At 35.5% G+C, this 19,405-nt stretch overlaps 1 protein-coding gene across 2 annotated transcripts in view; it reads left to right on the top strand.

The window, feature by feature from the left end:
• The window catches only part of LOC134839466 (proton-gated ion channel subunit pbo-6-like), a 32,586-nt gene extending 14,475 nt beyond the window's left edge, over nucleotides 1-18,111 (top strand). Inside the window, exons 4-6 of one of the 2 annotated variants that reach the window (XM_063855022.1) lie at nucleotides 281-452; nucleotides 16,953-17,085; nucleotides 17,375-18,111. In XM_063855022.1, coding sequence (XP_063711092.1) covers nucleotides 281-452; nucleotides 16,953-17,085; nucleotides 17,375-17,848 — 779 coding nt within the window. In that variant the 3' untranslated portion in view covers nucleotides 17,849-18,111. The remainder of the gene's footprint in view (nucleotides 1-280; nucleotides 453-16,952; nucleotides 17,086-17,374) is intronic. The other variant, XM_063855023.1, reaches the window with a different exon arrangement.
• Nucleotides 18,112-19,405: the final 1,294 nt, after the last annotated feature.

Below are 19,405 nucleotides of genomic sequence, written 5' to 3'. Positions count from 1 at the left end.
AGATGGGATAGCCATTAAAGCTTTGTTTTTTAAATATATAAAATCCATCAAATATGTACCAAAAAATGTAAATTAGTACACTAAACATCTGGATTTGTTCTCAATGCTTTGTTATGGAAAGATTTGTTAATAAAGGTGCAGCGACAATTCATTACAGGCGACAATTTGTAACAAGTGACAATTTGTAACAAGCGGCAAAAAAAAAGAAACAAATCCCCCTGGGCAAGCTAAAGTGTTTCCAACAAACAAATGAACCCTTCTCATCTCTTTTGGTTTTTAGACTACCAGTTGAACTCAGAGTGGAGTCTAGAGGGCGTGGTCTGTGCAGAAGTGACTGTGGACCCCCTGTTCTACCAGGAGGAGGGGTTCTCCAGGATCAAATACACGCTCACTCTGGCCAGGAGATCCGCATTCTACACTAGAATACTCATACTGCCATCAGTACTTTTATCGTAAGCAAAATTTACAATAAAATAAGGACAAAGAAAAAAATTCGCTAATGTATAGTCAAACCGCTTACACCAAAAAGAAACAGCCTTGATTATTTCAACAAGAATAATGCATTGTGCTAGCTCTTTTTTTGAATTTCCACGTTCATTAATCTATGGTCTATTGGAACCAGTTCTAAACTAATATTTTTAAACCAATTGTATTATTGATAAATTACCTCTATAAAATATTACTAACTAACCAATCAGATTCCATCTCTAACATTGACACTTATTTGTAAGTGCTGAAACTACTTGTAGTTTCAGCACCAGAATAATTTGAATAAATCTTAGAATACAGTTGTTCTCCTTCTGGATAAACTCTAAGAACTAACTCGCGAAAACCAGTATACACTAGATCTATTGAGACTAGGAGATATAAGAGTAAGACCAAGATTGGTATTATACTAAGAAGTTGAACGAATCTATCCGGTCCAAAATAAGATAGCGTGACGAACAGACGGTGTAACTTATCTGAAATTACTCTATGAGTACAGGCCAAAGGTCATAACTCATCTGGTGCGACCGAAACTCTCGAACAAGACCTTAACTAACTTAACATTAGATAATACATTTTAGAATTAGACAACAAAACTTGGAATTAGACAACTGCAAAATTGCAAAAATGTTACATGGAATAGACAATTTATTAGAAATGTTTCTACGTCTCAATAAATCTACGCCAATTTTTCAAACAATACAAGAAGTACCAGGTATTGCAAAAAGACCAAGATCAATGCGTGAACAACGATCAGGAACCGGACCAATCTACTACATGATAGAACGACAGAAACCGGAATAAGTTTTCGTATTTAGAATACTTTATGCAGCAAAATTAAATTTTCATTTATTGACATGAAAGTTTTTTGAAAAAAAATCGTTCAACAACTCATTTGGTGCTAAACCAACAATTTAAACAATAACGACTGATAAAAAGAACACAAGTCGTTTCTCCAAAAATTTTCAGTAAATCAAAATTTTTGAATTAATAATTTATTGAATGAAAAATACAAAAATTAGTTAGTATTAGAATTCATTGTTAGTTTCATGATTTAATACACATAATTTTTCTCATCTCAGATTCATCACCATAAACATAACAGCATAAACTCAAAAAACTAATATCATCTAAACATTACTTTTTCATAAAAACGTATCAAGGCTTATCCTTGCTTTTCCATAACTCACTTTTTTTCATAAAAAGATCATCAAGGCTTTCCTTGGATCTTTAATATCACTTAAACCTAAGTTTATTTATTTATTATTGATCATCAAGGTTTTCCTTGGATCAAATCAGAACAATTTTGTCCTCCCCATCCCATAATATAAAAATTGTCTAAGGACCTCAAACGTCAATTCACACCCCAACCCTTATTAACGACCCAAGGCAACCAGAAATTTTTGAAAAACTAACCATTTGAATTAAGATAGACAGTGAAGAACTTCGATTACTCATCGTTCACTTGAGCACTTCCTCTTAGATGACCCAGGCTAAAACTTTAAGCAATTAGTAAGAAATAAAATAGTATCTAACGATCTACATGTGTGTTAATTATACCTGAACCTTGTGGATTGATTTACTATTCTCCAACCCTTGACCGAAAATCACAGCCCCTAGATAAGATAAAGTAAGTCAATCATAAATTAAAACCTAGTCAAGAGAAAGTAAAAAATCAATTTCACGAAAAGATATACTCTCTCTCCAACCCGTCAACCGCGACAATCTATGCCCCAAGTTAGGATAACCACACAAAAACCGTAAGAGCTAACAGTTTAGGAAAATAAAAACTCTAACCTCAAATTAGTGCACCCATCATCCTAAGCCTTATATCAAGAGATAATCTAGGCAGTGAACAAACAATCATATTACATAATTGCTTAATTAAAAATGACAGATACGTTCTTGTTATCACACCTCACAGACAAACAATAGGATATATTAGGTCAAAAAGACAAACACGAAAAAAGACAACTATAACAAAACAAAAGCAAATCATCACAAGAAGAATTTAAAAAAGACAAAACGCAGTCTCAGAATCAGAAACTAACAAAATACTGGAACTTCAAGACTTGAAAGATTCAATAAATAAGAATAGCCCGATAGGAGATCAAATAAATTTTTCTGACTCAGACGCTACAACACCATCATCAATTAATGAAAATTGCGGAATAAAGAAATCAAGCAATAACAAACCCAATACGCCTATAGAATTGAAATCAACCGATAAGACATATTGAAAGTTACACATTAACAGTTCTACAACATAAAAAATGATCGAACATGAAACTCACAAAGAGCAAATTCAAAATTCACAAATGATGTTTTTTCATTTTTTGTAGCTATGTATATATATTTGAACTGAACAAAATACAAAATGAGTCACCGCCTCAAACATTCCGACACTCAACTCTAAGACTAGAAATCTACCTTTTCTCAAAATTTTAGACACAATCCGTGAAAACTTTATTAGTAACAAAATTTCCTAAAATGTCAAATATGATTTACAAAGAATACTAGCATGGTTTATAATTGAATATTTTGTCCATAACATGGATCTCATAGCACAAAAAAAAGTTTTCGACCGCAAAGCTCAGACAATGAAACTTTATTAGCAGACCCTGATTGGTCTCATCCATCATTTAATAATACGACAACTGATATGTCAAGTACAGCAATCGCTACTATCTCTGTTGATAAAAACTACGTTAGAAACACTCCACTTACTATTGATGCAACACCTTTAAATTATAATGCGATACTCACTGAGAGAACAGGAAATAATAAATGAAACTCCACATTCATTAATACACAAGAAAATTTAATGAAACAAGAAATCTTACACAACAAGATATCTAAACTCCATCACATTTCATTGGTGGAGAAAAAGTCGAAACAATGCCAACAACTACACAACAAAACCTTTCCCACATTAATCCTACACTAAAAACTCCAAAAAACAAAACACAGCATTTCCGCGAACAACTATGCAATCCACAGTAAAACCTTCTGTTACTCCTAAAAACTCACAAAACGATTATCAAACTTTAAACAAGTAACAACATCACGACAAACAAATAAACAAAAAACGTCTAATGGAAACAGCTTTTCAGATCATAACTACAATTTTTTTGCAAAAAAAGAACAAAATAACAAAACCCCCTCTATGAATAGTCGAAATCAATCACAAGCACAAAACTACAATCAAAAAGTACCACAACCAGCCTCTCACTCAGTTTTTTTTTCAACGATCAACCACGAGCTACAGTGGATCGTAGCAAAACTTTCACTTTCTCTCCACTAAATGAAAATATATCTAATAAACATCTTGCAAGAAATCAGCCACATTAATCAGAAGATGAAAATTAGTATAGTCAAAATCAACAACTATTGATCAAGCAGATCTTATTTACCAACCAGATCTTTTTGAACCATATACGCGAAATGAACAAACACGACAAACAAGATAAAACTCAGCATCATATGAAAATATTTTCAATCGCAAAACCCTATAAGCACACAAAGTTATCGACCAACGCAAATGCAAAATGAAATCCCATTACCATATTGTTCAAAACAACATGAAATTACAAAAACACAACTTATAAATTTTTCTCAAAATCCAAATGCCGCAGAATCACTACAAAAAACGATGAATCCATACCTTATGTGCGAATCTTTTATATCTTCTAGTAAACCACCAATGGTATTCACAGGAACAAATCCTGAATACTCAGTAGAAGATTATTTAAACGCAGTTACGGCGAACTTAACTTTAAGTATAGGACCTGAACCAGGAAATACGCCACTTCATCAAAATTGGATATATAGACGCACAGCTCTAACCCGCACCACAATTGATGGCGCAGCCCAAAAAGGGTTTTCAGTTTTATCCATAGATTTTGAATTAGACTGGAAAAGATTCACACAAGAACTTTCAAAAACGTTCGACTCTGAAAGAAATAAACAACAACAAAAAGTTCTATGCAACGAAATCCGTAGACTCCCTGATAGAACAATAAAGCAAAATGCAGTAAGAATCTAAACATTACTGAGAAAAGCATATTCTCTTAATACGCATGATTTAAAAACACAAAGATGACAGAAGTCTTAATGATGACTTTAACACCACAACTACGAAAAAAGCCATAAAAAGAACATCACATCCATCTTCAATTCGAAAACCTGATATAGATTTACAAAAACTAGTAGACAAACTAGAACAAGCTGAAATCACTATGAAATTGGAAGAAACAGAAATTTTAAAGTTACAATACGTATACAACGTCCATACAACTATGGCTTTTTATCGTAGATATTTAAAACTTGAATAATTTTTTCAGCTAGTTCAGTGTAAGAGTCGTGAATGTTATTTACTTGTGAATTAAATAACATCCACAACTCTTACACTGAACTGGCTAGAAAAATCACTCAAATATTAAATATGTACGATAAAAAGCCAAATTTTAAAGTTAAACCATCATTCAAAAAGTAGTGTAACTATTGCCGTAGAAATGGACATAGCATCGTTGAATGTAGACAAAAACAACAAGATAGTCAGAACAAACCACAGAAATATAGAGAACCAATTCTTTGTTTTATCAGTTCAGGAAAAACGAACAGATTTTACCAAACAAAAACATTCACAGTAATAATAGTTCAGGAAAACCACTCCCAGATAACAAGAAAACCTATAGACAACAATCGGCTTATTGAAATAACTATCGCGGAAGATCTACAGATCGAAGTAGCTTACGAAATTTTGCACAGAATAGATATAGTCAATCAAACAGTCAAAACAATCAATATCAATATAACTATCCAAGATCAAGATCAAACAGAAGTAATTACTCAATTTATTATAGAAATCGTTCTCATTCAAACTCTCGAAATATATTTTATTCAAACAACTGTTCCAGAAATTTCTACCCAAACATGATTTACCCAAACAATAGAGTTAGACAATACTCAGATAATAGATCACGAAACTATTCAAATGAAAATAGTTTTCATTATAGATCACGTGACAATTCCAGGAACCGAAATCCTAATTATTCAAATTGACAGAGAAATTATTCGCGGTCACCACACAGGAATAATACGCAATATCAAATTTGACAAAAAACTATAGAAATGATACACCTAAACAACAAAGACAAATGAACCAGGTACAATCAACTGAAGAAACTCAATCAGACCATCCCGGTATTGATAACACAGAAACTTCAGAATTACAAATAAATCACAAAATTGTGAATCCAAAGATGATGAGAGCCAAACAGAAAACACGCTTTCAATAAACATGCTTCAGGCTAAAAATGAATGTGAAAAACCAATTGAGTCGAGTTCTTGTCAAAACAACAAAATTTTTAATAATTTTGAAAAATCAGATAATACACGAAACATAACAGACAATACACGAAACATAATACACGAAACATAATCATAAAATTTCAATCTCCATCAATTAAAAAAAAAATTGAAGAATTTCTGGGAATGCGAAACTTTTCAAGTAAATACGTCTGTATGATGGTATTATATTTAAATACCCAATGGCTTATGCTACATCTAATTTTGAAGTATTGGAAAAATACCAACAAATACTACTCAAGGAAAACATGAAAGCAGCCCCAGACAAATCACATTTCTTTCTCACTCGCGTAAAGTTCCTTGGACATATTATTGAAGGAAATACAAAAACTCCATCAAAATCTCGCATAAACGCAATCATAAAATTTCAATCTTCATCAATTAAAAAAAAAATCCAAGAATTTCTGGTAATGCGAAACTTTTCTAGTAAACACGTCTGTAAAATGCTATTATATTTAAAACCCTTTTATAATTTTCTCAGACAACAAAATAGTTTTGAATGGACGACAGAACACAAACAACGTTTTGAAGAAATAAAAAAACTTCTCACTGAGGAAATATCATACGATCCCAGATCAGACAAACCATTTTATGCAATATGCGACGCCTCCATTTTTGGAACCGGCGCAGCATTTTTACAATCACACAAAGGAACAAATAAAATGAGTCTTACCTCAGCAAATTCAAGACTATTTGCACAAGCCGAACTAAGACTCTCTACTCTTATGACAAAATGTACAGCTATAATATAAACTCTCACAGATTATGATTTTTTAAAACTTGGATCCAACCATCCAACAGTTCTATTTACAGATAATAAACCTATAGTTTTCCTATTTGCACAAAAATCAAATCAAAACCATGAAATTTATAGATTTCAACTAACTCTTATGAAATTCTCAAACCTAAATATGGTCTGGACTGCAGGCAAAAACCTTGCATTACCAGATACAACCAGTCGAAACACACTATTTGAATTGATAACAAGAAAAAAAACGGTAGAAATACTGCAAAATATAAAGTTTTTCCTTGCAAAAGACAAAACATCACCACAATTAAAATGCAAAATTGCAGTTAGAACCGACCTTGATAATGCACAAATAAACAATTTACAACATTTTCCCTTATTTCTGTATTGCTAAAATAACCATTACGAAGCAGACTTGTTGAGAACCTCTACATTTTAACCGATACCATATTCACCATGGATCAAAAACAATACACAACAAAAACCACATAAACAAAAATTGTTTAAGAAAGATCTATTTCGCTTAGTAGAAAAAGAAAACTTAAATAAGTAATTTTATCAGGATTTCCAGATTTGGACTCAAAATACACAATAAATCAAGTTAATACATGACCCTCCAGATAATATATGTGCCATTCTGCCAGATTGGCACAGCGCAACCTTCCGGCTGAACACGAAAGAACGATTAAAGACCTTAACGACGAAAAAGTGCTGAAAAGGAGGGTCGAAGTATTCTAGAATTTTCTATTTTCAAAATTTCGATTAACGAACGAGTCTTTCTCAGACATACCAAAAAACGGCCATTTTGACTGAAAAAGTTGAGAAAAGAAGAACAACAGCAAATATAGTGAAAAACAGTCGGACGTTAACACAGAAAAACGAAGCCTCTTTTGGTGACGATCACGCACATAAGACCCTTAGCAGAAGAAGATAGTGGGAAAGGAGGCTTCAATGGGGAAGTGGTGGAGAGCAGTACCCTCCCGTGCCACGAATTGGGAGTGATAACGTCGTTATTACAAGGAGAACACGGAAGCGGAGGCTTGGTCCCCCAGAGACTGATATATGGTGAAAGACTGTAGTAAACTAACTTTTTAGCTACTCTGATGCCGTAGAACTTTGAAATGACACCGGTATTATTTGATATTTTAGAATATGAGTAGCTAGGAAGAGGAAAGGGCAATCCATCTCTAATAGATTTATTATAGAACTGTCACCAAAAACATATTAAAATAGAGTATTCGAGCTGTGTTTTTAATAGCATTCACGTAGTCTGAGGATCCGAGTTTCAGCTATGTGGTTGTGTTCGCATGTAAACGAAAGCTGATCAAAAGTAGTTTGACTGATGGCCTAAAAATAGTAACTTTTTACTTAGCCCTAAACAGACCAGAAAATCAACTGGCAAAGTCGAGACGGTGAAAAACGAGTAGGATTAAGGTAACTGACGCCTGCCAGTCGTTAATAGGTACTTTTTCTGCGCTCCGTCGCTGTGTAGTATTTGGGCGAATGTTACATAGACGTTTTTATGGCGCTCCTGGGTGGGCCTGTTAAAGGCATGAGACCATCATGATCAGCAAACGTTTCAGCGACGAACCCTCCGCTCCGTAAGTATGCCCGAGATAGAGGTCTTAATGACCTTTATTTTTTTTAGGGGGAAGGTGCGTACCCTCCGCCTAGTACTATTTAGCTTTTTAACTTAGTTAACACCGAAAATTCCGGGGCCCGGAAGGTTAGGTGGGAAGTCATGAGCCCGCTTGTCCCAAAGTCCCGGGACCAAAAACAATAAAAAAGAAATCGTAAAACCAAACAAAAAAGCCAAAAACAAAAGCCAAAAACAATTTTATTGAAAACAAAAAAGAACAAAAAACAGTAAAAAATCCAAAAAAGACCAAAAACATTAAAAAACATAAAGTGACAGTTTATATGTTATTTCCGGACGAGATGTGATCTGACCTTCCTATTTGTTGTTGTTTCAGATTGATTTATATCATTTCTGATAGAAAGATTGTGTGTTTTGGTGACGGGTCGGGTACCCTCCCTTGAGTGTAATTTGAGTATTTAAGCACGTGAATGGTGATTTTGCCGGTGGCCGGAGGGTAGAGTGGCAAGCTGACCGACGTGTTCCACACTCAACAGGGGCAAAAGGGACAACATCCACAACGACTGTTGGGTATCGTTGAAACAATTTTAGTATCGTTCGGGTACTATTTCATCAAAACTTAAGAGGTGGGGGACACGATTGGCGCGGTCCGATTGTAGGCTCCATCGATCACAAATTTTACGAGTTAAGGGTCTTAATTCGGGTATTTTGGTGCAAAGGAGGGTATAGTATTATTCATTAACGACTACTAATAGATAATTGTCCTTACTATATATTACTTATCTCCTATTTAGACCCGAGAAACACCCCAATTTTGTCGAAAATTACTGATTTTCGACCAAATTGTAGAACCCCAAAATTTTGGATATCCAAGCTTTTCCTAGCAATTTGCATTGTTCCAGTGCCGTACGGGGCTACTGCGCTCGTTTCAATTATTTTTTGGCCTTTTCAATAGGAATTGAGAAAAAAGTCTTTCAGAACCTATATAGGTGGTGAAAAAAAGCCATTCTGAAGAAAGCGTTTTTGGCGATTTCTCAAAAACTAGCCAACAGATCTAGACAATTTTGGTACCATAAGTCGACGTTTTTGACCACTTTTCCGGACCGCGTTTTTGGGTTGATAACCTCGGAAGAGAGAAATTTTTTTAGAATTTGTTGGTTCGGAGGGTCCAAATTTTAGGGAACCCTTCGAGCGGCAGAAAATTTTATAAGATCTCTTTTTTATCCTACTGGGAAGGTTGACCGTGTCAGCCAACCTGGTTTTAAGTCAGTTACACCGCATTCGGAGGCTTTATCGCGGTAAAATAACCCTTTTTCTTGATTTTTGGGGAACCCTCCGAAGTAACCCTCCGGAGTCAGCTAAGCTCCTTAGCAACCCTCCTTAGTGGAAATTTTCCACGAGACCCTCCGAAGAAGTTAGAACAACCCCCACGGAGAATTCGGCTGGTGTTGACACCTCCTGAGACTAGTGGGAGACCCTTACAAGTGATATTCAAAGAATTTGAAATTTTGAAGGAACCCTCCGAAGTAACCCTCCGAGGTAAGCTAAGTGTCTTAACAACCCTCCGGAGTAACCCTCCGGAGTGACTTAAGCCTCTTAGCAACCCTCCTTATTGAAAATTTAGGGGTATCTTCTGGGGCAATTTGAACAACTTGAATATGCATTTAGAGTCGGAATAAGACGTCAACTACCAACGGGCGTGCATAATAAGATCTCAGGGGCCCATTTGACCCGGAGATTCGTGATCAGCTTTGGATTCTAGATCGGGTCTGTTAGAGGTACCCGAACAAAAATTTTTTTTTTGGTTGTGATTTTGGTTGTGTGGTTGCCTAGCGCTACTTAATAGGAAAGCTCGGGCAATCCGAGAACACATAGAAGAAGACCTCGGTGAGTGTATTAGGCAGATACACACTCACTCGAGAAGAAAAGTTGTTCCCTGCTCTCGTGCACTTGGAGCGTTCCGCGTAGGGGGGAGCTTTTTCATAGACTTTAGAAATTTTTTGATCAGAGGTTGCCTTGAGCTACTTAGTAGGACAGCTCGGGCAATCGCAGGAAACCTAAAAGAAGACCTCGGTGGGTGTATTAGGCAAATAAACATTCACTTGAGAAGACTCTGTCCTGGGCTTCGTTCCTTTGGAGTGTTCCGATCGAGGGAAGTCTTTTTGTTTAAGACTAAGTTTTATTTATCTATTCCTGAATCATCACTGCTTTTTACAAAAGATTGTTTGATTTTAACAAAGCAGTGACTTGATAAGAGTGTGGCGGTAAATTGATACTGACGAAAGGTCGCTGTCACCTGTAGGATATTCTTATCTGATTATCAATTGTGTTTTGTGTGTTGATTATATCTTGTGAAAATTTTGTGATACTGTTATACTATACAACGGGGTTGAGTTAGCATTATATCAATATTGAGTAAGCTCTGTGTATAACTTTAGCTGAGTCACTAACTTTATCATTGAGAAACCCAAGAGACATTTTTGATACTTACGAGATCGAGTAGGCAGCGTTAAGTAATTTAACTTGAACTTGTTTGCGTTACGTGTGCATTGCCCTTAATTTGTGCGAGTATTACTGTTTATTACAAAATATGCAGCGTAGGGACTCGTTAGGATTGACTACTTAGATTCCCAGGCTGAGCAAGGGAAGCACGCGAAAATTTAAAACTAGGCGTAGCCAACCTTCGTTTAGCAGCGCTTCCGACGTTTTTGCTGAGAACGAATCGACTAAAGGTCAAGCTGATCTTTCAGTGAGCGAAATGAAACTAAGGATTGAGAAGAACCTCGATGGCGATCAAGGGCGGAGCGCCGACGGGCCGGCGAGCGAAACGCTTGTGGAACCCTTTGACGAAGGGGAACGAACGCTTATTCGACCCGACTTTGAGCCGAGCAAGGACCTCGAACGAGAGGAAGTCGAGAGGACGGAGGAGGCCTCGGAGCGCTCCGAGGTTGAGCCGCGAGATGAAATGTTACTCAGGGGAATGTCCAAATCGGAGACTAAGAGTCATAAGTTGAGAAAAGAACTTTCACATCCAGCCAATACCCACTCATCTCTGGCCAAGCAGAGCAAGAACGCGATGATGTCGAGTATAAGCCCGAGTGAAGAAGAAACGGGTTCGAAGGCCAAGAAAAGCTGGAAGTTTTTGTACGACGAGCGCATGGCGTCACTACAAACTGAAGGTCTGTCTTCCAGACGAAAAATCATACATCCCAGTAACATTTTTGAAAACCACATGAACTATTGGTGGAAAACTTTGCCCGTAAGATAACAGCAGCACACGTTTACAAAAACTATCACTCATCAACAATACTTATTTTGGCGCAAATCACTATGACATCCACTTAGATATGAAATTGGACTACACAAAGAGCAGAATTTTTCAAGAAATGTCATTATCAGAATTAGAAACACTTCATCACTTATGTGAACAAGAACGAACACAAATTCTACAATCACTTGCACTCGCAGTACTAAAAACACCTTATTCAGGATATTTATTATCAGACAAAAGACCACACTTTATCGATTACGAAGAAAACAGACTATGGTATTACACATCCACTAATGTTTTTGAAGATAAAAGATGTTATAAAGAATACCTATATTCTACAAAAGTAAAGTATTTTTTGTCGTTACACTTTTTAGAGGAACATATTTTTGTGAAAGGAGCCAGAATTTTGTACAGCTAAACCCATATGAAGACAAATACTATCTTCTCACTCCATACCCCACACTTATGCCTTCATTAAAGAAACTTTCACGAGAAAGTATCAGGGGTATTGCTCGTAACCCCATTATAGTTTTACAATCAATAGGTACTTACAACAGATCCGATACACAACATCACATTCGCACACAACAAATTCAAAAACTTCTTACAAACATGGACATAATCCAAAGACAATAAATAGGTCAGAATTTGAGAAAAATTGCCAAAACCACAGGATTTTGAGACATCTATGCACAAGACTAAAGCGGATACTTTTGAAGGTATAAAAGATTACATATATTTAAACTGTGAAAAATGCAGTCCACAAGATATTTCACCTTTTAAAAGTTTTTTAGCTTTGTAAGCTTCAAAAATGAACTTAACGCCTTTCTAGGATGACCCTATTACATTTTAGAAAAAATAACTATGTTCTACGCTATGTGTAATTTTTTTGGTTTTCTCTTCTCATGTTTGAAAGGAATTTGGAACACATGCGCAAAACACACACAAGTCAACAAACAAGCAAGTCTAGCACGCATATTGTTAGCAGGATTTTCTGGTATATTTTCGAAGTCGAATTATAAATTTCTTTCAGACGCTCAAATAAGCAAATACAATAAACAAATTATCAACGCATTCTCAATTATCAAATTCACCATTAGCAAATTCCTCATCATTATCAAATTTACCAAACGCATACGATATTCCATAAGACAACAGAAATACAACACCTACTGCACCACAATTACACAATTTTCATAATTACCATCCATTATCTTTAGTACCATGAAACTATAAAAAAACTGCAATAACAGAGCGCATCTCAACAAGTCATAGCTACCCACAAAACCCAATTACTCAAATAAGAGCCCATCATTCAAATATAGAAGACTGATACGATTACATTGTAGAACAGCCACACACCACTAGATTTAGTTCTCATAACAATCATCTTTTTAGCCCACGGTGCGCCGGAAGATTGTTTCCCTTGACCGTTCCCTTTATTACCAATCCAATCTCAATATCAATTTGTGACTTCACTTCTTCTCCCTTGCCATCATTCACTACTAATTCACCACGCATGGAATCTGATGGTTCCACAAATACAGTTTTTCATACCATCTCACATTTTAAAAATTCCGATATTGACACCCCTGATGAACTTCAGAACCTCGAGCCCAGCCCGTCCATTTTTTCGCAACCCCCTTCCGCCACTCCACACTCCAACTCCCGATGAACCATCCCCAGCACCTTCTTCCTACGCCGACGCAGCCCCAATCCTCTCCTCAATGGAAAGTGATCAACCCGACCCCCCCAGCCCTTTCAATGAAGAACTAGAATACGAGCTTGATAATTTCATTACCTTACATCAACAGGTTCAAAAAACTAACACCTTAACACTTCATCATTTATCACAATCCTGTTTCTCCTCCGAGTCCTCCAACCCAGCCTCCACATTAGAAGAAAACCGAGCCCACCGAGTATTCAAACGAAAGCATCCAAATACCTAAATACTTCACCACTCCCGACCACCCTGACTAATTTCCCCCCTTCACTCACTCCACACAAAGACCAAGGAATTTTTAAAATATAGCTTACCCTTCTTTCCACAATATATTTACTATCAGACCACTAACAACGACCAACGAACTAACACTTCACTAACCCACTAGCACTCCTCTTATACAATAACCCAGCTGACATTGAAATATATCAGTCCCGACTACATCACCTAACCGCAGCACTGCATGAAAAACCACTCACAACCATAAGACTAAAGCAAACACTATATATATATATATTTGTTGCACAAAAAGCAAACAGATTTTCAATTAAACACTATGATCACGCTATTGCACGATATACGGAAGATACAATCTTGGAAGAAGACAAAAACACTAGTCCCCAGCTGACTGAAATTTTTTTAATGAAATTACAATATGTATTTGTCATTAACAGCATGATTAAAAAATATGATAATGTTAATTCTACACCACTCCGAGACACCAAAGCTTATTATTCTTAGCTTAACAAGTTTAATCAGTTTTCACTAATTTTTAATTTCCTCAAGTTAAAATAAGGTGACTTGAACTGCTCACATGAGAAAATCTTACGCACTAAACTAACCCACACATACACCTAATATAAATTTATTTAACACCACTACATAACTAACACACCATCACGAAACCCACAACACAGATTCACATTCATTAACTCCAAATACACATCACCATACTTTCTAAACTTCACTTATTGTATAAAAATACTAACATGCAAGCCATCCTCCAAAACTATGACCTCATAAGACAATTGTTTATATTCTGCCCACTAATCAAATGTTTTTATGTTGAAAAATCCCACCCACTAATCGTCCCCCATGAATATCTACAGCCCATCCTAGTCCAAATTCTAGAATACATTCACAATACTAAATACAATCACGAGCTATATAAGCTAATCCAAATTACACTGCCTGAATTCTCACTCAATAGTGAAGCGCACAAAATCATCCGAGAACTCGAGCCTGTATGGCATCTCCTTCAAAATAAATACGTCATCCACATGCTAACTAAGCTCCTCACATCATCAGACACTATTCACACTGATTTCCCAATTGGATTTTTTTGCCGACGACGACCCTTTGTAAGTATAATTAAATATTTACACTAATAAAGTTCAAAACATACTAACCATTCTTTATATGTGTCTCACTTTTCTTTTTTAGTTTCCCCCATTAAATCATCTAAAACAAAAACAAACAAATAAAAAATTGTTAACTCTTTTCTATAAAGTTTTCAAATTCAATGTAACAGTCGCAGTGTGTTTTTGAAGCAGTAAAACTCTTTTTTCCAAAGCAATTTATTTATAAATTTAAACTTCCATAGCAGTAAATTAGTACTTCTATGTAGTAAATTCATTTAAAAAATGCGAATAATTTAAAGCGAATTAATCTTTTTACAAGACGCTTCTTTTATAAATCTGAATCGTTCACTCGCCCATAAATCACACACTCTTTCCAAAAACGCACAGTTCGCCCATGAAGTCACGAAGAGTTGTTTAAATAATGAATTCCAAGTTTTAACTTTCACTGATAACAACTCTAACTTGTTTTCACACGTTTCAACTTTTCCTTTAACCCGGTTTAAAGGAATTATATAACAAGCTAAACTAACCAACGCAACTTACTAACGCCATAAACCACAATCTAATAATATGACTTGGAGAAAAAGTCCCAAGGTACCCAAACCGGATCAAACCCAGATTAAAACTGGATAAATTTTTCTTTTGAAAGCCACTTTCAAGTTTATTTGAAACCAAACAAAACACAAAACAGTCGAAAGACAAATACAAAACAAATGATTGTACTTTTGAGAAAAGGACACATCCAAAACAAAAAAGAGAAAAACACGTAATGAAAATGTAACAACAGGATGAACTTATAAAGAGACTCTGCACAAAGAAACCATAAAATATAGCCCACTCCTGGCCTCACCAGAAGGACGTCCTGAGCATGCTCTATAGCCGGCCTAACCCACCGCGCTACAACCAGACTTGGTGACTCACGCTCTATTTGTGACGAGAGTTGCTTTAGGGTGAACGACTCTTTAAAATAACAAAACTAAAACAAAAACGCTTCTGCGATAGCAATAAATCATAACTAAAAATAAAACTTAACTAACAAGATGTGAATATATAAATGCAGTATTTCAAAATTTCTTAGAGCCCAAGGAACGAACAGCAAAGGAGATGACAACCCGACTACATTCCAACTCTGGAATGGCAAATCTATTTGGTGTGCTGCCAAAGTCACTACCCTCAAAGGATTTTAAGTACGGACTCAACATCGCAGCAAAGAAAACACATTGAATCAGACCAAGAACCATCTTGATGTTGATCTCACATACCGATCCTAGTCGCTGGCACTTCACACGGGTAAGTCAAAGTTCACCCTACACGTAGTCTCGCCCTAAACTTAATGAAAACGATACATCATTGCATCGATCAGAAGTCTTGACACAATAACCCAAGACTACCCACGATCAACGAGATCCATCTTGAAACACGAAAAAAACCTTCTTCCATCTACACAAACAACTACATCTCTCCTCTCTCCAAGATGTCACTGCTCACATTCTCCAAAGACAACTACATCACCCGTCCTTCACTGCAAAAAAAAACAATTAAAAACTAAAAATTCTCTAAACCCCGGATGAGTGGAAACAGTTCTAACCTAGTACTTATACACCAATTTTATTATTGATAAATTACCTCTCTAAAATAATACTAACTAACCAATCATATTCCATCTCTAACATTGACACTTATTTTTAAGTGCTGAAACTACTTGTAGTTTCAGCACAAGAACAATTTGAATAAATCTTAGAAAATAGTTGTTCTCCTTCTGGATAAACTCCAAGAACTAACTCGCGAAAACCAGTATACACTAGATCTATTGAGACTAGGAGATATAAGAGTAAGACTAAGATTGGTATTAGACTAAGAAGTTGCACGAATCTATCCGGCCGAAAATAAGATAGCGTGACGAGCAGACGGTGTACCTTATCTGAAATTACTCTATAAGTACAGGCCAAAGGTCATAACTCACTATACAGAATGAACGTTGATGCTATTTCATATGTGCTTTTGGATTGATAGGGTTTTCGATCCGATTTTCGGCTCCGGAGTTTAGAATATCTTTAGACTAGAATGTGATTTTCCACTAACCAGGTACCACAAAAAAAAGATGAGGTCGAAAGTTATATCATATTAATAAAGCTCTTTCAAAAACAATTCGAGCTGCAATGAGATGTTCGGAGGATTTTCATCCGAAATAACCGAGTTAGAAGTTTTCGCTTTCCGACCAAAGTATAAAAGGCAAATTTAGCAAGACAAGTAGAAACGGTAAAAGTCACTATTTTTTAGTAAATTAAAACAACTTCCCATGAAACTACTGCTACTGATGACCGTTACACCTACGGGAAATAAGTTTAACGTCTCACCCTGGATATTCACTCTTGTTTATCCTTAATTTTGTCCAGATTCCTCTCCACTCTTGTCTTCATCCTTCCAAACGAAGGAGGCGAAAAGGTCGGCTATATCATGTCACTGTTCAACACACAGACATTCAACATGGTCATGATAAGGGCCTTCATACCCATCAATTCTGTTCAGGTAACACATATATATATATATATATATATAATTTTTATTCACGCTCCAATATTTGTTTTCCATTCTTATCATTTTACACCTGAGCAGTTACTATCAGTAGTCAATTTTTCAGCTGTTTAATGCTTTTGAGAGGTGTCGAATAGTACATTTATACTTCCGCGCTCGAGTCTTTGACTGATCTCATGTCTAGGTCCACCTATTTTGGTAAACTTTTAAATGTCAAATATTTTCATTAGAAAAGTTCGTACTTGTTCAGTTTTATTGTCATTAGCATGCTAGTTTACTCTAGGTGCCTATAGTAAGCCAGTACTGCTTTGCATCTACACTCATAATCTGGTTCTCTCTCATCATCAGCATAGTCGGACTTGCCGCCCATCACTCTACAGAAATTTACGACTACTTTTCCGACAGACGACAACGCAAAATTTATCAGCTATTCGCAGTCGCTGCAAGGTTCCTCTTTGTCCCCATTCCGATGGTGAAGAAAATGAGACGCGAGCTTCCGAATGAAATTTTTGAAATAAGCGACGAGCTAAGGTCCGAAATATATTCGGACAATACTTCACTACCGAGACTAGCGTTTGAAGTTTTTCGATTAGAGCGAAATATTTTCGAAAATTCGAAAACGAAGGAAACTCTGGTCGAAACTCACAAAGAAATTTGGAGATTTTGCATTCGATGTATTGATCGAGCAGGTGCAATTGCTTTTCTGATAGTGAATATATTGGCACTTCGTTTGGTTGTACCATACTATTTACAATGACCCAACACCTACGTTTGATGCAAGTAGCTTTATTGCTGTTCCCTGATTTGCAAAAAGCTTTGTATAATAGGATTTTTTCGATGCAAGTTGAATACCCGACAAATAAAGTCGTCGAGTAATATATTGTGTCCAAACCCTTTCAAATTTGATTCAGAGTGCATTAAAAACATGAGTCTTTTTCAGATTATGATATTTTTCACATTTACATTACTCCATAATGTAATTTTATCCAATTAAGAGACTATAATTACTTCATACGTAACTAAAACCAGTTAAATTAACTTTTTGAAGCTTGATTTCTTTCCTAATCTTTTACAAAAAAAAACGATGAAAAATCATTTAAAGTATTGAAAACTGTTTCATAGAGCCAGTCAGCTGAATTATCAACACTGGACATTCATGAAAGGAAAGATAAAAATGAACTTTTCTAATGAAGAAGTTTCTTTTTAATGAAATATCATGTACGTATTTCTCATTGAGACATCAAAATGGAATATAAATCCTTTTCAAATCTTTTCTTTTTTTATAAAATTTTTTTATTGCAAAATTTAATTTCTTAGTGAATTTAAAGTTTGAAAAATGAATTATAATGGATTTCTGTTCCATTTTGATGTCTAAATAATAATAATGTACATAATAATTCATTATAAAGAAATGTTTTTCGATATACTTTTAAGCTCATCAATTTGCTGATTGATAATGGACTATAATTTGTATTAAATTGATCCAAAATGTTCTCAACTTTGACGCCTGCTAGAGGTACCTTTTTGTAAGAGTTTAACTCTCATACTATTCACTCCCCGGAAGTGAAAAATTGAAGGTTTATCAAAACTTCTGATCTTATAATTTCTATAGATGGGAACTTCTTGTCATACAGTTCCATTATCATTTCAGCCTACAGAAAATATAAAAAATTTCTATGATAAACGTTCTCCTATATACATCAAAACTGTCTGACTGTTTTTTCAAATCTAAAATTTATTTTGCTCTGCATTTCGAAAAAGTGAGATTGGTTTACCTTGTATGCAAAAACTTCCAAGTTTGGAGTAGAGAAAAAATCTGAGACTGAATTTTCAATTGTAGCCATGCTAAAAAAATTATTGTTGTATAGAGAGTTGCAAAAAGTTCGGACAGACAGAAATAATTAAAAAGAGCAACTGTCTAGACATCAACTGAAACTAAAACTGAAATAAACATAACATCGAAAGTTCATAAAGCAGAGTTACGGGATCTACTTAACAATTCCCACTTTCAAGAAAGGGGAGGAGATTGTTAATTAAATTACTGGCAGCGAACTTTCGACCAATCAGAATGCAGCAAAATTCGAGTTAACATACAATGCTCTAGTGCGAATTTACTGTTTTTATTCACAGGGGTAGATATTATTTAGTAAATACAATAGCGGAAGGGAGGGGGGGGGGGTGAGATTGTTAAGTAGATCCGAGTTTCGCTCAAATTCTATAACCACGGCGGGCAATTGCATCCGAAGCGTCGAGCTGTTTTGTAGTAAAATCTGGATGTTCATCACAGTATTTAAAAATTAGGCTAGCATAATCA

The sequence above is a fragment of the Symsagittifera roscoffensis genome, chromosome 2 (genome assembly GCF_963678635.1).
Source record: "Symsagittifera roscoffensis chromosome 2, txSymRosc1.1, whole genome shotgun sequence".
Lineage (NCBI taxonomy): Eukaryota > Metazoa > Xenacoelomorpha > Acoela > Convolutidae > Symsagittifera > Symsagittifera roscoffensis.
This window is presented reverse-complemented; position numbering and strand designations above follow the sequence as displayed.